This window comes from Protopterus annectens, chromosome 7.part1 (assembly GCF_019279795.1).
Source record: "Protopterus annectens isolate FY-2018-M chromosome 7.part1, PAN1.0, whole genome shotgun sequence".
Lineage (NCBI taxonomy): Eukaryota > Metazoa > Chordata > Ceratodontiformes > Protopteridae > Protopterus > Protopterus annectens.
Genome location: NC_056740.1, coordinates 300320884 through 300345273, shown reverse-complemented (window position 1 = coordinate 300345273; position 24390 = coordinate 300320884). Strand labels below are relative to the sequence as shown.

Sequence of the window (24390 nt, the reverse complement as noted above, 5' to 3'; positions counted from 1 at the left end):
TATGTTTATTGTGTGGGGTATTTATTTATTTTTGTATATGAGGTGTAGGGTTTTGACTCCCATAAGATATTTGGGTAATTACGTGTATTGTATTTTGTCTAGTTTTAACAAACAGGTCTTCTGATGAAATGGATTCTGATTTTTTTCCCTTCTATGGTTGTGCAATCTCTCTAAAATGGGAACAGTCTGATTTCCTCCTATGGGACTGTTCTCCTCCATCTGTAAGTTCACTTGATCACTTGGTTCACAACATATTTATTTTTTTAGATAAGAGGGATACTTAACAAGACCAACTCAGCTTTATACCTCTTGATAACTTGTTCCTAAAATAAAAGGACTACAACCAAAGCTCGAAAGACATCAGAATTTAAGAGCATCCATGTTTTTTTTGTCAGTATGGGACAAGCAAATGAAGACATCCAGATCCATCTAGTGATAAAGGATATATTCCATTCAGAACAACTTACTGGACACGAGGATATGAAACTCTGACAGTAAGTATAAATACACTAAATTGTTGTACTAGCTACAATCAGTGATCTGCAGTATTCGAAGGAAGCTATTTATCATGCACATTATGAATATAAAAGAATCCCTCCTCTGTAGAAGATGACATACTTCCTTTCGTAACAACATACTCAGGAAGTCAAAATTTACATCTGTTAAAGAGGCAATGATCTTTGAATTCAGCAGAGAACCACAAAACACACGTGAAAAAGCAATTAAAAAATCAGCAGAGACACCAGCATGTCCAATGAGTTCACTGACGAAGGAGCAGGGATAATTGGAGCTGACAGTCCTTAAAGAAGGTGAAAGGGTGGAATGAAAAGAGAAATTAAATGACAAAGCAAATGGAAAAAAATGGAGGGTGCTAGTGAATAATGACATCGGATGGAAACAGTTTAATATCACATGGGATGCCAAAAGGGAAAGGAGTAAGGAATACGTAACAGAATTAGTGATGGTGTTTAGTAGTGTGAGACGGTTAGCAAGTTAGATGGCTGAGACGGAAGCTGAATGGTTCTGATATAGAGACACAAGCATACGATTAGGGGGACTGACCATTGTGATCCAAGGGTAAAGGGCTTAGAGAACGACAGGACAAAGAAGAAAAGAGGTGAGTAGCATTATTTATTTAGTTTGTTGGTTATTTTTTTATTTGATAACAGGGTAGTTGGGATGCTTACAAAACTCTTTTCAGCCATGACTCTGGAAAAGAAATACATAACAGTGAATTCAAAAACCAGAAAAGTGGGGAACCAAACCACATCCAAAAAACAGAAAAATGGAGAACCAAACCACATCCAAAAAACAGAAAAGTGGAGAACCAAAAATTTTATGCTGTTGTTCCTGGTTGTGGTTTGGTTCTTCACTTTTCTGTTTTTTGGACTACATAACAGTGAATGTTCAACAAACAAATCATGGCATGTAATTATATATGTTAAAAATCAGTGACTGAGTTTATATTACTTTACGATTATACACACCATAATTTAATATGGACAGTTTCAACTGGCATAGAAGTAGACAGCTGTACAATAAAAAAATCTGATTCAAAGCAGACATGAGTTGGTTTAGTGAATAATGATGGTTTACTCTTATCCATGAAGCATCTGCAAGCCATGTCTTCGCTGAGGTGATTATATAATGCATTTTTAAACTCCTGGAGGGATTCCTTAGACAATTTAAGATGGGAGATTGTTCTACGATGCTAGACCTATCCCAGAGAAGACACTAAGGTGGAAATGGGATGGAATTACAATAAAAAATGAAGAACAAGATAGGGAGAATGGGCATAAATAGAAGATCAAAGAGACAAAACTTTACAAGGATGTGAGAAAACTCTCTTTCATGAAGAGGGTGGTGGAGGGGTAGAATCAACTGCTAGGATTCTTGAAACCTTAAAAAGCTTGTAATTCCTGAATTAAAATTGGAAAGGAGTAGGACAGCTGCCTTTAACTAGTTGTAACACTTAGTCATACCAGACAGAGACGAGCAGTCTTTTGCAGGCCTATGTAATAAAATGTAATGTAATGTAAGATAGCACAGTATGATAAGGTTCCAAATGACCAATATAAAAAAAAAACATTTGAAGAGCTGGAAAGATCACAATGCAGGCAGAGAACTGGCATAGAACAGACACATTAGTAAGAAGCTAAAACTACATCATAGTTTTTTATCTGAATGAGTGGAGGATAACTTGCAACAGATACCTCTGTTTATGAATACTGTCAGACACCCTTCTTATCTAAGGAATACAAACATCCTAGATTCAGAGTTAGTTATCTTGTATCTAATATGAGTGGATGTTGTAGACAGAAATGAAAGTGATACTGTAACAAGGAGGTGACATGGTTAATGCACAGTAATAAGGCAAAATACAACTAGTCACATGGACAATTAAAGATATCTATCTCTGTGTCAGGATGTGTCTCTGAGATGGGAGTCTGAAAGCAGATAGGCAATATAGGCTGAATTTAAAGGAATACATCACCTTGACAATAAGTACAAGTAAGATTGTGATACCAGTATTTGTCAGTATATGGAAGCTGCACCATCCTGTTATTATCAGTCTGGGTGAGTCAGCCTTCACTTGTTAGTCACCAGGTAAGGCTAGGAATAGTGACATTGGTCAGGTGGTATTGTATACAGTCCATTGATGCTATGGATTATAAGGTGATTGCTAAGTTATAGATTAACTATAGTTTTTTTATAAATATGCTCTTTAGACATTCTAACAAATATGGGGTATAGTACTGAATGCAACATTCATGAAAGAGAGTCAGCAATAATGTGGATTTAGACAGGCAAAGAAAAGCAGAACAGGATTAATAAGGTGGAGGCAGCAGATAAGTAAGCAAGTAGTAGAAGGATACAAAGTAGCAAGAACATAAATGTATAAGTATACACGAAACAGCCAATCAGCACAGAATCAGCAGATGATGATACAAAAAACAGGCATTACTAAAAAGACAGATGTTATAGGATTAGACCAGACATCTCAACTGTCTCTGTTTTGGAGGAACATTCTTATTTTCAGGCCCAATTTACCCCTGTACATGACATACCTGGTTTTGTTGGTATGGCCCTATTTTCAAGCTTGATTTACACCTTCACATACTTTTCTGAAGTCCTCTCATCACATGTGATTTTTGAAGCTGTCTAGTACACAGAAAACCACATTAAGTGTTGCACTGGATTGCTGACTGTCACTGAAGACTAGTTATTCAGTGAATAGGGGAGGAAGTGGGACAGGAAGGCCATTAAAGCAGACACCAAGAGGGAAAGGAAAAGCAAATAACTTGAGTGCAACTGTCCAGCTGTTAAAAGTTTTGTAAGATAATAAACACGAAGGGTCAAAATAGCAGTGCTATCATCTATGGTCATTTGTATTTCAAATAAATGCAAAACTATGTTTATATGAAAGACTGATTAGTTATGATGTAATATAAAGCAAACATACAAAGTGTAAGGATGTCAAGCAAAAATGATCAGAAAAGGGAAGAACTAATGAGAAGTTTAGTCCAAATATTCAGCATTATTCTACAGTCCCAGAAGACCATCTCTGATTTTTTTGGCAGAAAAAAAAACAACAAACATCTTAACCAGCACAAATGCACATTTCTCGTTATCAAAGGCAATTAATAATATTAGCAGCAAGCATGCATTATAAAGAAGATTGCTGTCTAAATAGACAGAAGAAGAGATGGGACTGTTAGCTGTCAAGCAGTTTACACCAGTGGTGAACTAAAATTAAAATTAGTGCATTCAGTCCAGAGAAGGACAGAGGAACCATCTTTGAAACTAACTACAATATGAGGAGCAGTGGCCCAAGTGAAAAACACGATTTGTTAGTGATGGAAGTGTAGACTTGGAGGCCATTTTACTGTATACAAAACACTGGTGAGGTCCTACTTGGAGTATTGTGACTAGTTTGAGGCCATAACTCAAGCCAGTCAAAAGGCTTGAGAACAGCATACATACAAGAAGGGCAGAGAAAAATGAGACGACTGGTTATGATGATAGAATAGATTATTAAAAGAAATTAGGCACTGATGAAGTATGATGCAGAGCACATCACACTGCCAGAGTAGATCAGTGAGAGATGCTGATGAGGAATGGGGCTGGAATAACTATAAATAACAAACCAGTGCAGACAGGCTCAGCAATGACATAATAAAGTGCTTCCCTGTGGAGTTACTGGTGGTTGTTATAGGTGTACTGCAGACTGGAAAGTGGGGTTGAGAACTACTAAAAGACTATGAGTGCAGAAAAAAATGGCAGGGAAGAGTGAAGGGAGCAGAGGACCTAGCAACACCACTTGTATGCCTGATGAAACACATGGGGTTTTTGAAGCTGTCTAGCTGCATGTTGCTGGTTGAGGAGCAGTTCTGTACTGTTTGTGTAGCTCTTTGACAAATACTAGCACTGTAGTATCTCAAGCTGTGTACTTTAGTTCTTATATGCTACTAGTTGTGGAGCTTTTACACAATTATTGTGCATCTTTCATTTCTACTAACATTGTAGTATTTTCAAAAGTGTACATTAATTCATGTAAGCTATTAAATTTAGGGCTTTTCTCTCCTGGTCTTTACAGAAAATCAGCCAGAATCCAGGTGTTCATTTCAGTTACTGAATTGTAAATAAAGAAAAAAAATGAAATAAAGTATCTCATACAGAAAGTATTTAGGCTTCACTGAAGGACCTTTGATGCATTTCATTTGCTTTTTCATGGCCAAGCTCTTCAGCACATTTACCAAAATGTATAGATTGCTCCTCTTCATACCTCTCACCTGTCCAGATTTTTGCCTCATATTTTTGTCTCTTCCTCATAAAATCAGTACCATTGAGGTTGGAAATCACTATATAATGACAAACATTTGAGTTTCAGAATTTGTAGCTTTCAGAAAATGCTTGTTAATACAAAGCCTGTTATTCTACCAACCTTCTAAGTTTATAAGAGCAATATTTAAAATCAGTCTGTATTTTTGGGCCTTTGTTCTCCAGAATTCTTTCGCTAAGAGTTACCTATTTTTTCCTCCCAGACAGCCACCTTGTACCCAGGCTGCTAATCAATCATAAATGAGACAGCAGGTGATAAAAAAACAAATGACACAATCAAACAATCTGTATGAGGGCAAATCACACTAATCATATTTTGAAGAACTAAACAGCTTATGCCAATAGTTGTGAAATATGTTTGAACCTGCAACTTACCAAACACTGACTGCAGTAACGACTTGTGACATATCTTTTGCAGTAGCAGTCACCACTAATATGGTCACAGGGTGTGCTGCCTATAACGATTCCTCGTGGATCACATCTGCAGGCTAGGAGATCAAACATATCAGTTTTATTGATTTGTCTGCAATTTTTGGAACAAACAGTCTAATTGCATAAATATGCTTGGCTAACTAGGTTCTCGCATAGTTTTTGTAGTATGACGAACATTCAGTTTTCACTAAACAGCATGTTTAAGTAAATTGTAAAGACAAGATTGTTGCTGTTGTTCATTTCACCCTATATAAGACCAAATGTATTCACAGATCAGACATTCATTGACAACAGTATAACATGAATAAAGGATAAGCAGTACATATGCGCCGATTTTCGTCACTCCAGTCATAACATCAAAAATGTTTGGACCAAATTCATAAAGGTTACTGCAAGATGCTCTCAGTACCCTTTCAGAATTCAAAGACAGCCTAGCATGGTGCTTTTGCACAAAGGCATGTAGTACCATAGGTGGGCTGTCTCTGCTGCTGTAGTAAATACCAATGAGGCAGGCCAGGGGACAGGCATATGTTTATTAGCCATGTGCTACTTCCCAGAACTGCCTGCTGTAAGGCATCTACATAACTAAGTGATTCAGAAAAATCACTCAGGTGCATAGTTGTGCACAGCTGCTCCTGGCCTCTTGCAGTAGTGAACACAGACAAAAGGCCTTGTTCATCCATCGGGGTAGAGATAAGTTCTGAAGAATTTAGTGACAAGGTAATGTTAGGGGTGTGTGTGTGTGTGTGTGTGTGTGTGTGTGTGTGTGTGTGTGTGTGTGGTTCTACCTGAAAATATCGAAACCTCAGAAGATCAAGACATCATCGTTGAGATGAAATTAGTGAAAACTCTTTTCAGCAAAGGACTGGATCGGTGAATGTATTCCCAGGGTAAGTAACCTGTTGGCCAACAAGGTGAACTTTGCCCTTTTCCCAAACTGTAGTGTGATCTAAGAGTTGATATATTAAGTTAGGGGGTGTGGGGGGGCGTAGCCTCCCACCCGGATGGGTTGGGGATGGTGTGGCTTCATATTTGTGATGTTTGGTGTTAGTGGTTCCTCTTTAAAAATAGAAAGTTACTAAAAAGGTTGCTCTGTTATCCCCAAAATAAGGTAAATCTGTCCAAAGATATTGTTTATGGCACATTTCCTTACAATAATTCCAACTTTTGTAGGTACAGTGATAATTCCAGTTGTTTCCTACATACGGATAGTGGAATTTTGCATAGGTTTAAAGCCAGTAGATTGTAATTCTTTGAATGTTATATATTTAGCTGTTTGTTGTACCTGCTCAGCCTTCTATGCTGAGAAGACCAACAGAAAACTTAAGTTTAGAATTCGGGAACATATACAGAACGTCAAGAATAATGTTATGACTAATGCAGTGGCTAAACATGTTTCTGTATATGGTCACCTGGTTAAAGTTTTTATTCATTCAAACTATTCAGAGGAATGAATGGGGTGGTGATGTTATCAATGATACTGAGACATCTGAAATGAGATGAATTATCAGAGTAAGAGCAGATATAGGCAAAGGGCTAAATGACAGGTCCCACTAAGGCCTCTATTAAAATAGGTCTTTGTTTAAATGAATTAAAACATGCTTTTATATATCTTTATATATTTTTATTTGTATATATTTTTACATATATAGTTCATTTCTATGTGTTTTTTAACTTGTATTTTTAATAAGGTGCATGTATTTTATGTGAATAGACATCATTATTTGATTTGAGATTTGATTGGTTGTATGATAATTAGATGGCTATACAAGGATGGATTACTTATTATGTGATTTTATGTCTGAAGAGGTGGTGTTTTACCACCACAAATGTGTTAACACGCTTTAAAACATTTATTTATTCATCTCATTGCTTGAAGCCATTCTTCTCAGCTATTTGGTTGGTTCAATAGATGCTTGCTTGGATTTTTGCTTTATTTTCTTTTGAACCATTTATTCACACTGCCACTTATTTGTTGTGCTGTCTATACATATATATATATATATATATATATATATATATATATATATATATATATATATAGATATATACACACACACATGCATGCACACACACACACACACACACACACACACACACACACACACACACACACACACACACACACACACACACACGCACGCACGCACACACACACGCACGCACGCACACACACACACACACACACACACACACACTACTTAGCAGTTATTTTTCCAGAGGACACTGACAACAGTTGTTACAGAATGTATACATTCCCTATCTCATATAGACACCACAATGTTTACAATATTAGTTTGGAGACAGCAATTCTGAAGTCTCTCTTTTTTTACCATTATTTCCTTTCCTATGACCTTTCACCCTTCATTTCTCAATGGCTTCCTGAGCAATAAGGCAGTCACAAAGTAATGCACAAACAAAAACACAGAATAAAGCCTTCATTAAGTATTTTATCAGCAGATATTTTGCTAGCACAAAATAACTTCATGGATATACAGAAGTATACATTATCATGTTTTACAGTACCTTTTACCCAGCAAACTTGATTTTGATTGTTACAGAATCATGTAACACAAATCATACTGATATTGATGGCTAATATTCAAAATAATTGTCACAATGACCAGAGTATTAATTACCTTTGTCCTGATTACATAAAGGTGTTCATAAATTCTCTAAATTTTCTGTTGTGTTTTTCCAATGTAAAACAACCCACAACATGAACAAATGGCTATGTATGCCACAAACCACTATTGCAATGTAATGTTGAATAACAGCTAAAGTCCTGTTTAAGTAGGATAAATCAACATTATGACCCCCATTTATAAACTAGTAACACCAGCTTGCCACATGCTTTTCATTCCAAAGACATTAATATCTATCTTTGAAAAATATGGCTATTAGCACATTCATTCTGTCCTATAATCTAACCCTATGTCCCAAGGAATTGACACATATAGACACTAAAACTGTTATAAAATTAAAGTCTTCCAACATTATGATATTCATAAAAATCAGACAAATTATCATACCTAAGATCTTAGAATTTCTTCTCACGACCCTCCACTTGTAATACCAGTTCTGTCTGTCTTACTTTGTCCTTATTCTTCTCTATTCATCTTTTTAACTTCTCACTCTTACCCTGCATCATCACTGCATCATCACACTTTTTTACACTTGTGCATACCTATTGTATTATTTGCGTCTTCTGACCTATCCTTTTCCTTTCTGTCTTTACTTGTCTACTTGTGTTCTCCTGCTGTCCTCTTTTTGAAACCCTGCAGCCAACCATCAGCTACCATCAGCTCATGTCTTCATTCACTGGGTCAACTGGACTGACCCTAGACTTCCCTGGACTCAACCCAACTCATGTCCAGGGATGGTGAGGAGATTAAGGACACTTGTGCACTGTTATATTTCACAGCTGTCATTAATCTCCTCACTATCCCTGGACATAAGGAAATTAAGATACTTGTGAAATATCATACTGTAGCTGGTGAGTGTGCAATAGCTCCCTACCACTCCAAGATAGCTTTGCATGTTTTGCAATGGCTGCCTTTGGGAGGTGCATGTGCACCTTCACTTATGCCCAGCCTTCCAACCAATAGGTATACCACTTGCAGTGCAGAACTCACCAGGTTCTTGATGCTGCTATTATAATGAGCCTTGGTGGCCCCTCCCCCCCAGGATTAGTGAACCACTGTTGGCAACTCACTCCCATATTTTTCTGCCTGATGCATCTTTTCTCAACAACATGGGTTGTCTGGGGTGCAGTAAGGCCTTTACTACTCTGTGCCACAGGGCCAGATCACAATGTCCATGTTGTGACCCTCTATCAGCCAGTTGCCTACCATTGCATCTCTGTTTGAGGAAACAATAATCCAATATACCTTTGCATTCTGACTTCCAGTTAGACTGTCACTCCTGGAGAGAGTTAAAGCCCATTGGTTATGTAGAGGCTCTGTCTCTGCTATGCTTACTCCAGTTGTCTGCTAGTCCAACTGCCTACTCGTTAATCTACTTTCTAAGACAGGCATTGTAGTCTCAGATTGCAGTTTTCTTTGTTGTAATGGCACCCATCACCAGTAGAAGCTCTGAAAAGAGCACTGTACCTCTTAACTTGCTGTATGTCCTGACCACCATCATGCCCTTACCTGAGCCCTTTCTGTAACTCCATCTACTACATACATTCTGACATGCATATACCTGTCATGATCCATGAGATGCTTTTTCATTTCCAGGCTAGTCCTCCCTAATCTCAGTCTCATTACAGTCCTCTGTACCACTCATCCACACTGTTCTGACTTGCCTTCTCACTTGATATTCCTTCTGTCTGAGAATCTGATCACTAGAATTTCTTATTCCCCCTTGTCACCTGCCATCCCTGCTTGTCACCTTTCCTGAGCTGCCTGTGCTAGCTATCCATCTACTTCTAAACTATTACTCTTGACTTTACTGCTTCAAAAGGTTCTGCATACCCTGTTTTATCTTTGGTCACTCTCCGAGATGCCTGAAAGTTTAACACTGCCAGCCTCCTTGGTCACCCTGGTGTTTCTTTCTACATTGTCCACTATGATCTACTCCTCTTTCTTCCTTTCTTTGTTTTCCTTCTTCTCCTCCTCTTCTGTCCATTGTCATGTGACAGCATATTGTGTTCACACAAGATTGTTTCTTGATCAGTATGTTTTGCACTGCATTGTGCTTGTCCAGGTAGATTGTTCCTGACAAGCACATTTACAGTGTTTGTTTTTATTATTTCTTGCCAATATGTGAGGAATTTCTTGACATTGCATGCATAACATCACCATAGATATTATAGCCACAGTACATTTTTCTGATTTATGTGCCATTACAAATGTTTATACTAGTACATACATCATTATGTTGAGGGAACAATTTCCACGTACTATGACGAGCTGATGTACTTGTGTCACTATTTGTTATTAAGCAGTATATTAAACATATTTTGTTGTACTGACAGTTTGCAATGTTGCAATATACATTTTTTGCAGTATATATTTACTGTTCAGCTGCCTATTCTAACCAAATGTATACTTGCAACACTTTATGCTTGTGCAGTGAATTGATCGTTACATTTCAAGCACCGTTACAAACCATGCAACTCAGCCTTACAATAGAGTAACATCACTTCTACTACATAAATCCTGTATTGGTAAGTCAATGAAATGGAATCTGTGCTTGAAGGCCTAATCTGTTGAGCTGCTGACATGTCAATCAGTTGACTGACAAATGCACTTACCAGCAAGGTAAGCTTTCAGTCACATTGTTTTACCCACTTGGGCATCAGTGCAAACAATGACAGAAGGATGAATGAGAGCCTGTTCCAACAGTTCATTTCAAAATATTTGAAATATTAAGTCAGAGTATGTGCAAAATGAAATCTGAAGCTAACATTTTACTTACATTTCATACTCATTTTAACATTATAAAACCTAGCAGGCAGAGGTGACTGTTTTGGAACAAGTCGGGACAGGAGCACTAAGTGGTTAGGAAACATTTTCTTTTAATTCATACCTACACAACTGTGGATTGTGTATGTCAAATTCAAGTCTTTTGTGGGATCCTTAATGGTTATCCTTACTATAAGTTCAAAACTATATTGCCAGCCATAGATTTGTGATATTTTTATGAATTTGTCATCAATTAGCAGATTGATACTGTCTACAATTTTTGTTCACAGTGAAAGACTGTATTCTTAAACAACTGACTTCCAATAATAAACATTTATAAGGATTAATAGTCATAACTGTAGTTATAATACATGGAGTACCCATACTATTTGTATAATACAGATGTTCTGATGCAAGAGCCTCCATGTGACAGGTTTGTGATAGTGAGGCACAGAGTTAAGAACGTCTCACTTGAGAAGAATCAAACCTGGTTCTATCCCCAGGGAAACAACTTTAAATATGAAAACATTAATTTTATCAAAACTTACAAATTTTATAAGGAACCCATCACAATTTTGAGGCATAACAATGGACTGCTAGGAGGTATGCACTTTGTATTGTAACAAAATGAATTATCTAGTAAAACTTTATCTGGCCTTCTTTTTCAGGCAAGAAGGTTATCATTTCTTAATCAAATCTGCCATTTACTCTGCCTGTTGCACAGCATCAACCAGGTGTAAAATGAATATTAAAACAATCTGCACTTGCTCCACAAAACAGCAATATCTCAATACATTTTTACCCATAAGTAAAAATACTTTCAAATGTAGTTATCTATTTATGTATATCTGTATGTCTTGATGCATGTGTGTATGTATACATTTATTTATTCATTCAGTATGTTAACTGAGTAGGCGGACGTAGACGGGCCCTCTTCAAATAATCTATGATACAGTACTTGAATATAAAGAACAGTAGATATAAATAAAACAGATCGTCATAGAAGGATACTATGAAATGTAAAATAATAAAAGACAGTGGTAGGAATGAGAGAAGGCTGAACAGCTAATAAGGAAAACAATTACATACAATAAATAAAAACATATACAACTGAGAGTGGTGCCTTTAGAATTTTAAGTTGTAGTTATGGTTTGCAAATTTGAATGTGTAGGTTGCTTATCCAAAGTCTTTGAACAAGTACAGGAGAAAGAATTTGTAAGTGTTGTTTTGGGTTTGTTTTTGAAGCGCATCAGACTATTTTTTTATGTCAGTAGGCAGATGAATTCATGTGACAAGTGTTAATTTATTAAATGGCTGTCGTATGACTGCATTTCCAAATGGAGGCTTTATTAAAGAAATAGTAGTCTAATTTAAGTCTATCAATGCATTTGGCACAACTGCTCCTTAGTAGCCAGAGATGTGAGAAGTAGACAGTATTGTTGATTAACAATTTTGAACAGAAGTGTGTTCAGCAAAATATTTGCTCTGTATTTTATTGACAGACATTTAGATTTTTTAATTCACAATGGTGGGTGTTTGTTCCTGCTAAAAGTGAGGAGTGGCACATTCTGTTTTCATCAAATTAGACTAAATGTATATTGTTTAAGGAATGCCAGGTAAAGGGGGTAAGCCATACTGTAGCTTTGGGATTAACACATTTGTAGTGACATTAAGTCAAATGTAGCTGTACGTCTTCAGGCAGCCACTAAACTTGCTCTGTGGGTTACATCATCCTTCAACACAAACATGAATAAACTGATGTAAGGCTGGAGCCCTGACCATACTCAGCTGACCTGACTTTGGGTAGCTGCTCTTGTGCTGGAAGAGACAGGCACACAGGGTGAGTAATGAAAGTCATAAATAAGCAAACAAAAAACTGAAAGAAAATTTTAATAAAAATGGAAGTTTTCTGTACTATAAAGAATTATGATTGCCTTGCCAGTAATAGCTTCTGTCTCTTGAGCGGAAACCTTTGAAATCTGTATTAAGAACATACATCAATCTAGTTATGACTATTCACCTAATATCAAGCTTCTATGTACTAATTTGTCTTTATTTCTCTTCTCAGTTAATATTGTAGATATACACATGACAATGTATGTGACTATGCTTTCCCTTAAGTTTTTACCTACTACACAACTGATCAATAATGTCTGTTTACCTAATATGCCAAACAATCCTTATATTGCTTGTAAAAATCACCAAAGGGCTCACGCAGTGTTCTTCCAAAATGCTTTTCCCAAATCATGAAGAAGAAATCTGGGACAGCAAGCATAAAAACTGGAGCTTATTATTCAAAATATCCCAATAAGTAGTAGAAAGAATTGGTCAAGTGCTTTTGTCCATTAAATGTAAAATGGGACTTCTTCAGAACCACATTGCTATTAAAATCATTAGCTTAAAGAGAATATCCATAAAATCACATGACACATAAAATCACAATACAATTTTCCAGTCATACAAAACCATCAATTATGAAAACAATTAATAATTTTAAAATCCTTAAGTTACAAGACAATATAAAACATGCAATATAATATATATTATTATTAATGCAATGAATTCATGTGACAAGTGTTAATTTATTAAATGGCTGTCGTATGACTGCATTTCCAAATGGAGGCTTTATTAAAGAAATAGTAGTCTAATTTAAGTCTATCAATGCATTTGGCACAACTGCTCCTTAGTAGCCAGAGATGTGAGAAGTAGACAGTATTGTTGATTAACAATTTTGAACAGAAGTGTGTTCAGCAAAATATTTGCTCTGTATTTTATTGACAGACATTTAGATTTTTTAATTCACAATGGTGGGTGTTTGTTCCTGATAAAAGTGAGGAGTGGCACATTCTGTTTTCATCAAATTAGACTAAATGTATATTGTTTAAGGAATGCCAGGTAAAGGGGGTAAGCCATACTGTAGCTTTGGGATTAACACATTTGTAGTGACATTAAGTCAAATGTAGCTGTACGTCTTCAGGCAGCCACTAAACTTGCTCTGTGGGTTACATCATCCTTCAACACAAACATGAATAAACTGATGTAAGGCTGGAGCCCTGACCATACTCAGCTGACCTGACTTTGGGTAGCTGCTCTTGTGCTGGAAGAGACAGGCACACAGGGTGAGTAATGAAAGGCAAATTCTCCTGGAAGACTAAGGTACATACCACAGGGTACTTTCCTTGCTTATATATTCTCAGCTGGGACTGGAATGAAAAGGCAAAGCCTCTTGGAAGACAAAGGTGGATATCACAGGGCACTTTCTTTGCTATTATATTCCCACCTGGGATCAGAAACCTATCAAGAGCCATCCACTAATAGTAGGATGGGATTACCTGAGGGAATATACCACTTATGGAGGTGGGTGACAGCCCCATCCTGCACCCATTGCATACCCACTCTTAGAACACTTATGGAACATGCAAAAGGACACCATTAGGGATGCAAGGCAAAACCCTTGATGATTCTTGGGATAACAGATGCACCACAAATGTATACCACTCGGTAGGGAATGAAGAACCAAACATCATAACAAATGCCTAGATCGTTGGCAGAAGTGGAGGAAAGTCATAAATAAGCAAACAAAAAACTGAAAGAAAATTTTAATAAAAATGGAAGCTTTCTGTACTATAAAGAATTATGATTGTCTTGCCAGTAATAGCTTCTTTCTCTTGAGCGGAAACCTTTGAAATCTGTATTAAAAACATACATCAATCTAGTTATGACTATTCACCTAATATCAAGCTTCTATGTACTAATTTGTCTTTATTTCTCTTCTCAGTTAATATTGTAGATATACACATGACAATGTATGTGACTATGCTTTCCCTTAAGTTTTTACCTACTACACAACTGATCAATAATGTCTGTTTATCTAATATGCCAAACAATCCTTATATTGCTTGTAAAAATCATCAAAGGGCTCATGCAGTGTTCTTCCAAAATGCTTTTCCCAAATCATGAAGAAGAAATCTGGGACAGCAAGCATAAAAACTGGAGCTTATTATTCAAAATATCCCGAATTGGTTAAGTGCTTTTGTCCATTAAATGTAAACTGGGACTTCTTCAGAACCACATTGCTATTAAAATCATTAGCTTAAAGAGAATATCCATAAAATCACATGACACATAAAATCACAATACAATTTTCCAGTCATACAAAACCATCAATTATGAAAACAATTAATAATTTTAAAATCCTTAAGTTACAAGACAATATAAAACATCCAATATAATATATATATATATATATATATATATATATATATATATATATATATACTATATACATCTCTCGAACCCCAAAAAATCACTAAAATATTTATTAAAATTAATTTGATTTAAGTTTTCAGATGGAAATAACAGACAATTGATCACTGAGGCCAAGACCATGGGAAGCACCCAAACAAAGTTACCAAACCAGTTTGTGGTACTACAGTATGGTTTCCCAGGGGCCAACTCTTAAATCACGGGGGACTAGTTCAAGTAAACCAAATAGAAACCTGGATTTTCCTCATTCTAATGTGTTTATAAAATGCATTATTGCCATTACATTTTGATATTGCATAAAAATGCTCATACATTCTTTTCCAACTTAAAACTTTGAACATCCTTTACAAATTATCATGTATACCACTCCCACACTAGCACAATTCCTGGATGCTAAAACAACTGTATATGGGAACCTATCAAAGAAAATCACTTCATTTTTAAAAATGTGGGGACAATGATTACATGCCCCACATTTACGAGTACCCCTTACCAACAATTTTGTGGGTGTTAGGATGTTCAAGAATGGGAGAGGCCCAATTTTGTATACAAAACAAGTAGAAATTGCAAAAACCTTCTTGAAAATCCTAGCACCCACAAATCAGTAATGCCAATAATGCACTTTATAAACTCACATTATAATGTGGAAAATCCAGGTTTCTATTCGGTTTGCTTGAAACAGTCCCCTTTTATTTAAGAAGTGGCCCCTGGGAAACCATACTAGAGTACCGCAAACTGGTTTGGCAAATTCATTTGGGTGCTTCCCAGGGTTTTGGACTCAATGATTAATTATCTGTTATTTGCATTTTAAAACTTAGATCAAATCAATTTTAATAAATATTTTAGTGATTTTTGGGGTTTAAGATACATATACGTTTTCATATATTTTTTGTATTGGATGTTTTATATTGTCTTGTAAGTTATGCATTTTTTCAGTTATTAATTGTTTTCATAACTGATAGTTTTGTATGATTGGAGAATTGTATCACGTGATTTTATGGAAGTTCTAGTTAGGGTAATGATTTTAACAGCACTGTGGTTCGGTAGAAGTCCTGTTTTACATTTAAGGGATGAAAATCCTTAATCAATTCTTTCTACTACTTATTGGAATATTTTTAATGACAAACTCTGTTTTTTAGACTTGCTGTCCCAGTTTTCTTCTTCATGGTTTGGGAGAAGCATTTTAAAAGAACACTACTTGAGACTTTTGGTGATTTTTACAAGTTTTGGATTTGGGCTGTATGTTCACACCCTTGGTTGGATTGGGTAACCTTATATTGTGGTTCACTTAAAAAGTTGTTTCTTTAGTGTTTAATGCATATTTTGCTATACTGTATAACATTTCTGTTACTGTAATCCAATACACATGCCCAACATCAAATATTATTTACTGTCATGTACTGGATCTTTGCCATGTGGCCTGGGCCATGGCTGAAAATGATGTTTAGACCAGTTCTGCTAGCCTAGTAACAGTGCCAGTCTTACATTTAGGTTAACTAAGTAATTGTCTAGGGCACCATGCTTGCCATTCTTGCAGGAATGCTCTTTCCCTGTTTATTTATTTTTTAGAGCAATGTTTCTTTGCTTTAAAAAAATAAATAAATAAAGTGCCACAAAAGAGCAAGAAAATGAGCCTACGGAACATTGGGTGATTCAGAGAGCAGTGCTACATGTAACTTCATATAACTCAGTGTTGTGAGGTCACAGGAGTTGAGACCTCACAGTGTTTGAATATAAATGTGAAAGTTCACCTGAAGGAAATGTTTTTATATCTGAAATAAAATCAGGGACATTCTTCAGACAGAGTTTGAGGAATGGCACTGTGCATTAGTGGTGCTGTTTTAAAACAATGTTAGCAGTGATCAACCAGATACTTTTCTGATAATATTTCTAGCTGTGTGTGGACATTTGAGACCATAGGAGTGGTACTGTAATGATATGAGGGTCATTACTATTCTTATATTGTTGTTGCCATGATCAACCCAGTATTGGGGCACTATTTTTGGCTTTGGGATGTGTGTGGATAGTCAAGGTGAGAAAAGTGCTATTATTTTTTTTTCAGAGAAGTTGGCAGTGATCAACCAGATATTTTGAGAAATATTTCTCTGGCAATGTGATTCATGTGAAGGAACTTTGATTGGAACACTTTAATGTGTGGCAATGTGTTTGTGTGGACTGTGGAGGTGAAATAATATTACATCAGGCATTCTGGCTGTAACTGCAGGGTGAGGGTTGAGGCTGACTGAATGAAATTAACTAAGCCTCTTGTCATTTGCTCAATTTAAAACAATCCCTATCTGGCTGTGCAGGACTTGTGTACATTTGTAAAAAGTAAGATGGATTACTTAACTGGACACCTGACATGCAAGGACAGACTTGTCATGGCATACTTCTCTGGAGGGAAGTGACCAGCTGCCTGCTGCTGTTTACTTATTATTTTGGCTTTGCAGGACTAATGAGATTATGTGAAGCAAAGTGCAATATTTTAATGTGTGGCATTGTTTGAAGAAAAGGTGAACTACATTACATACTTAGCATCTTTTATCACAATCAGATGTGTGAATTGTACATGGAATTAGCTATAACTGTTTGCTGGAAGGTGTCTGGATGAAAGTAACTGACTCTGTTGTCATTTGCTTTGTTTGATGGTCATCTCAAAAAAAAAAAAAAAAAAGGATAACTGCATCACAGAATACACAGACCTAAAACATCTGGGGGCTGCTGGTCTGCAAATTTTGACATGGGCTTAACCTGTGCCCTGAGTCCCACCTAATCTAAAACCAGCCCAGCTCATAAGTGTACACAGAAGGTTGGTGTACTTATATGGAGAGCTGGGGACGATGTTATTATTTCTTTAACATTCCTCCAAAACCTCAGAGGTCACTATATCTTGTGCTGGACTGGGAACAGTGTGGTCATTATTTCTTTAACTTTTTTCACAAATGTTAGAGGGGTGCATGGAGGCCACTATAACTTGTATAAGAGTACTGTACTGTCTCTAGAAGTAAGAAGTTGCAAACATTACCTTTGTCATTATTTTTTTGTTTTCATTTTACTCAAACATCTGATATATATATAGATATACAGGTGTCTATTTTTTGGAGGAGAGTAAATCAGCTGCTGTTTATATATGAGTGACAATAAATGTGTTCTATTTATTTTTTCAGGTTTGTCTCAGTCTGAAATCAGAAGAGCACACAGAAGGTGGCTGTCTTTTGGTGGCAGGGGGTGAGGATGCATGCTGTACATAAAGTATGACAGCAGCAGCTTGAAATATGACAATGAGCATTTGTGACTTAATTTTAACCACAATTTAGCATCAGAAGGGGGTTACAGAAAGTGACTTCATATTTTGAGGTGGGTGGTTGGAGGGCCAGGTACTATTCTCAGGTATGATTTATGTATCTTCACAAGCATTTGTCTTCTCCATTTATTGTGAACTGGTGTTTGGTCAGCTTTGAGCATTAAAAGTTGGATACCACTTATTTCTTCCTTGAAATAAAAAAGTAGGGTGGAACTTCTGGTGACTGTTCACTTTAGATCACAGCAGGATGTGAAGGAACAAGCATCATCCACTGTGTGATATGGGCTGAGACAAGACTGCAAGGATTCAAGATGATTGCCATCCACTTAAGAGCAGTTTATTCAGAGAATTATTGTTGTTGTTGTTATCTGCATTTATTTTTTTTTACTTTAGGAGATGAGAAATTAAAAAAACAGACACTTTAATGATCCTGCATGCCCCCAACAGCAGGACCACAAGTCACTTAAAATTATGTACAGTAGGGAGTGTAGGAGGTGGCAGCCTATTTGATGCGGGTACTTGTGTCAGCAATTCTTTACTTTAGGACACCTTAATGTAAAAAGAAATACATTGACAAATCATCCTACCAGCAAACACACATAACTGACAGTCTATCGGGATGTCAACAAGTTGGCACCTCCCACACTTGCATGATTTATTACTGTGTGTCCTAATGCAAACAATCACCAAATTTCTTTTCCTTACACGAGTTTTGTCTAGCCATCACTGGATCAAAAGGTTGGGGAAAAGCTCTAAAATGCAGAAAATCAATAACCCCATGTCTTCAAGGTGCCTACTAGCCCCCAGATGCCCAGCATAATTTGATTAATACAGGAAAGTCTTTGTTAATTAGGGTGTGTTGAAAAAATGCAGGAAAAAGCAAAGTTTAAGAGGAGCACTAAATTAGTGTCTTTAATCATGGTCTTTGTTTAGGTCATCATTGGATGAAAAGGTTGTTATAAAAAAAAAAAAAAAAAAAAACTCTAAAATGCATTTCAGAGCATCTAGAAACCTCATGGCTTCGGAGGGTCTAATGACCCACAGACACATGGCTTAATATAATTACTTCCACTGCAGTTATTATACTGCAATCTTGGTTAGTTAGTATGTGCAGAAAGGATGCAGGAAAAAAAACTAATTTGAAGAGTGACACTAAATTTATTTCTTTGATTATGTTTTTTATTGAGACAATCACGAGATAAAGGTTGTTCAAAAAACTCTGAACTGCATCTCAAAGCATCTAGAAACCTCATGGGTTCTGGGAGGCTAGCAGCCTTCAGATCCCCAGCTTGATACAGTTATGCCCTCCACAGTTATGTCCTCCACAGTTATTGTACTGCAGTCTTGGTTAGTCTGGATATGCTGAAAGGATCCAGGAAAAAAAATTAAGTTGAAGAGTAAGACAATTTCTTTCTTTGATTAGATATTTGTTCAGATGATCCATTAGCTGTATCTCTCAGTGTGTGATCTAAATTGTAGCAACTGCTTGCTACATTTGTAGCAAATAGTTTGCTACAGTTTGAAAGAAATAAAGATTTTTTTTTAACTAAAATGAGAGGAAGGATGGGCAGGGGGAAAAATGGGACCTGACTGGCTGAGACAGATGGGAGGGGTATCTATCATGTATCTGACCACTTGGTTGGTGTGCCATCAGAAGGTGCAGACACTCTTTTTTTTTCTTTTTCACTCTTCTCTGGGAGAGCTGGAGTGCACATGGAATGGGTACTGTCTGCTGGAAGCCAGCCATTTGTCATCCTGCAGGTTTGCAGGACTGCCTTTTTTTGTTTCTTTGCTGTTCGATTGCACAGCTGAGGGAGTGGAGCTGTAGTTTGTGGTACCGGCATAGATTGAGCCAACTACACTTCTGAGGCAATCACTGGATGAAAAAGGTTGTTTAGAAAACTAAAATGCACCCAGACCGTCTAGAAAAAACATGGTTTAATGAAGCTGTTATGTACACAGTTATCAGAGTGCAGTCATGCTTATATAAAACATGTTGAATGAATTAATAAATGCATAATTGCAGAAAAAAATGAAGAGTAAGAAAAACGGAGAAAAAGTAATCTGGTAGTGTGAACAGACTGGGCTGGGTTAGGCAGATGCGGGGACCATTGACCCTTTTCATCTGGGGGCCACCATTTTACCTAAGGCCAGCCTTGCCTGATAACAAATGTAAAATAAAATTAAATGAAAGACATGTATTTGTTGTCATTTAGGTTTCCTCCCCAATCTATCTGCCTTTGTAGCAGAGTTTGTAATGTACAATATGATTCATTGTTGTGACATCACGGCTTATTGCTATGTGAGCAAGTGTGATATTACACCAGATTTCTGTCAGACAGCATTTGTATTAAATAAATGGATTAGTACCAAAGCTGTTAGTTTCATAATGCCATCACTATTAAGCAAATTAGTAAGTAGATGAAAGAATAAATGTGCCACCATTTAGAAATACAGCTGAACTGTATCTAAATATTACAGTTTCTTAAAGCTATCAAAAAATACATACTGCTTTTTACTGTTTCAATATTCTGTTGAGACTATAGCAGAAAACAACATTTCATTTCTGCACATCACTGCTAGATTCATACACTGGTGTCAGAAAATGACTTTCTGCTGATTGCTGGCACACATTATTAGATAGAGCATTCATTTTAGTAGTTGAAAACATTTAGTATTACTGACTGATGACAATACTCTGCTAATTACAGTGATACTGAAAGCAAAAGTATATAATTATAATCTGCAGTCCACATTATTTTAAACATTACTGGACAGGATTGTACTAGTCTCAGATTTGATAATCTATCATACGCCTCTCTCTCTTTTGAACACTGAGCCTCCTATTTAGGTGAAGAACTGAAAGCAATACTTCTTTATTTATCTCTGTTGACCGCATTGGTCCAACTAGGGTAGTAGCCTCTTTTCAGGGGATACCCAAGGTGGTATTTATACTACTAAGGGAAATTTGGCCAGTATATCTGTGAACTTCCTCTACTCTTTTCAATAAGTGCCGTGGGAATTTTTACATCCACCTGGGCTACCACCCACTCAGGCAGATCGGGCCTTGGTTTTATGTCTCATTTGAGGGATAACACACTCAGGAATGCTGCAACCCACTTATGCTGCACTGCACTACAGTGTCAGCATCCCATCTACCCGGTGTGGGAATAGAGCCCACAGCCTTCTACTCCAAAGGCACATGCCCTACCTGTTGCACCAGTGACACTATAATACCAAAAATGCTACACTAACTGTGCTTTACCAATGAAAAGCAAGCATCAGTGTTGCTTTATGCTTTGACTAGTTTTTATGTTTGCACACTGGATTCTTTGCCAGCCTACTGTTTTTGTTGAGCGTCTAAACTTCTGTATTAGACATAACATTCTATATAAACTAGCCAAGTTGTCAGGCTAATGCAAGTAAAAACAATATCAAATAAGCAATATGGATTTATTAACTACACAAATAGTGGCCATTCATATTTAGAAGGGACTGGGATCAAAGGAACCAGTATCTAGATGCACATACTTGAATTTGGTAATGTGCACGGAAGGTTGAGGACAAGATAAGAATGTACCCACAGCCTCACTAGTCCAGGCATACATGTGGGGGGCCTATGTCTCATCTAGCAATACTCTGTAGGATCTCTACAGAAATACAAAATAATATAACAGATTTGACTGAGACGTTTCAGGTTTCTCAGTATTCCTCAGTGCTAAGGTCATTTCTTTAGTTGAACTGAAATGGTACTTAGGCCTACAGAAAATCATGCTGTACAAAAGACAGCTGAAGCAATTGTATTTCTGAGTGTTTCTGCTGATGGGACTGTTATGTTTCTGTTCTTCATCATTTTCCACCCAGCATCAGAGTCCTAACTGACTCCATCCTTTCTCAATAATTCATACTTGCAAAGCAGATGTCAAGATTGTGATTTCTATTTCCCTCATTTTAACTGTGGAACCTACTGCAAAACGTGATAGAACACCTTCCCCCAACTAAATCCAAACAATTTCTCAGATACTGGACATGTAGGTGGCTGCAGGTTATTCACTGGTGATATTAACACAAATGTCATTCATACACTGAACTTTATAAAGCATATCAAGGTGTCAGAGATTTGTTGTGAATGATACATTGCATAAATAAATAAATATTGTAAGTGTATGTCTTTTCTAAAGTTTAATTGATATCAAATAATCCTTTAAATTGTCATCATGGATGATTGCAATATTTACAACAGTACTGTATCAGCATGTTAAGTGCTTCACTGCTTACTGATAAAGGCAGAGCAAAAATATCAAGCACACATCAAACCACAAACATGCATGGACAGAATGAAGGATTCACACAAGATATATCACAGAAACAGCAACTTTAATGTAGACACAAATGCCAGTTCATGTTACACGAAAGTGGAAAATAACCATAGACTGTCGCATCTAAGACAGCAGACATATTACACCATGAAGAGGTGACTGCTGTAAAATGAGACATAGCAAGCTTGCTATGAAATCAAAAGATTTTATTTATGCAAAGCAGCTTTGAGAGAGTTCACAAGGACATCCCCTTTACAGGTGCTCCTATGAAACCTTCAGAGACAAGACACTGGGGATCCAAATCACATAAAACAAATCCCCAAAATTTCAAAAGGGCAAAATTTCCAAAGGTATGATTTTTTTTTTGTGAGGGGCAAGCTCCCGCACCTCTGAGCTTTACAAATATCAACTGCATGGCCACATGAACATGAGGAATCACTTCTGTAGCAAAGTTGACAAATGGCACTAGAAGTGATTTTCCATGGGAAGCAGTGACCAGTATTCTGTTCCTCAGAGTTTTCTGATTCAGACACTTGATGCTTGGAGAGTTTGACTTTGATCATCTGCAGATATACCCACTCAGAATTATGGCTCAAAGAGCAGCTAGAACTCCGGTCTTCTGTGCATTTTGATTCAGCTTTATATGTATTTTCCTTTTTTTGAGTATTTTTACAAGGACATTTATGATATTAAAACTAAACAGTAGTTTTAATTTGTCCAGGAAAAACATATCCAGAGCAAAGGGCCTGATTTACAGTAGGTATATCAGTATAATTTTGTCTTTTTGCAGATGAAGCATTAACAAAAACTTCTGAACTAAATGACTAAAATGGAAATAATAAAATATTAATGGTCATAAAAAACAAAAACTGTGCATGTACATCTCCTGGACACACAAAAATGGCTGAAAAGGACAAAGCATAGCTAGATGGGGCAAAGGGGCAGCTAATTCAGGTGCAAGGTACTAGAGTGCACTACTGGCAGATACGTTTTTTTTTTTTTTACTTTTTTAAAAAGTTTTTGCTCTTCACGTGGAAAAATAGAATTGGAAAGTGTGACCTGGTCCTCCTCCTTAGAGAATGGAGGAGAGCCTGATGGGAGCAGTGGTCTTTTCATTGACTCTCATATGGAGCATGAAAGCACAGAATGAATAAGGAACCTTTCTTTTTTTCCTTTTTTTTTTTGCTCTCGCGTTAGGACATGAGATGTAGGGCTTTAGGACCTGGCACTACTTCTTACACAAGGGAGGAGCACCATATCAGAGAAGGGACCTTTTTTTTTTTACACCCCAGCTTGGTTATTGGGAGTGGCAGTGGACACCAAATGAGCCAGTTGTGGCTCTGAGAAAAGGGTCACATGCCATTTCACATTGGAAGCATAGTGACACTCTCAGAAACAATGCAGTGGTATAGCTCATCTATTTACTTTGCTTCTCTGAGTAGTCTCTTCTTATTGCTGACAAAAAGTGAGGCTGTAGTCTCCAGCTCTGTGGTGCAGAGTGAGAAAGTTCTAAATGTGACCCAGATGACCTGAGACGGATTAGCAGCTTGGGAAGCTGGAACAGCCAGAATAGGGTGGGTGAGAAAGAGAGAGAGAGAATCAAAGAGAGAGGATGAGAGACTGATGTGTGACTTATGCACACTTGCCGGGGAGGGAAGATTGTGGTGAATCTACTCTCTGTGGAGAACTGGCAGTCCAGGGGAGTGGCAAAGGCTGCTTTACCAAGAACAGGCCATGGTGGGAACATGGGTTGGTTTGGCTAAGCCTGCGTGGTAGCTCTTAAGAAGGCATGTCAAGGAACAGGCATGCCTCCATA

The 24390-nt window shown here is 37.0% G+C and overlaps 1 protein-coding gene across 4 annotated transcripts in view; it reads right to left on the bottom strand.

Annotated features, from left to right (window-relative positions):
• Nucleotides 1–24390, bottom strand: part of LOC122807740 (laminin subunit beta-1-like) — a 2263691-nt gene that overhangs the window by 972759 nt on the left and 1266542 nt on the right. For all 4 annotated transcript variants that reach the window (XM_044078727.1, XM_044078725.1, XM_044078726.1 and 1 more), the window contains one exon: nt 5218–5330. In XM_044078727.1, the coding sequence (XP_043934662.1) occupies nt 5218–5330 (113 nt within the window). The remainder of the gene's footprint in view (nt 1–5217; nt 5331–24390) is intronic.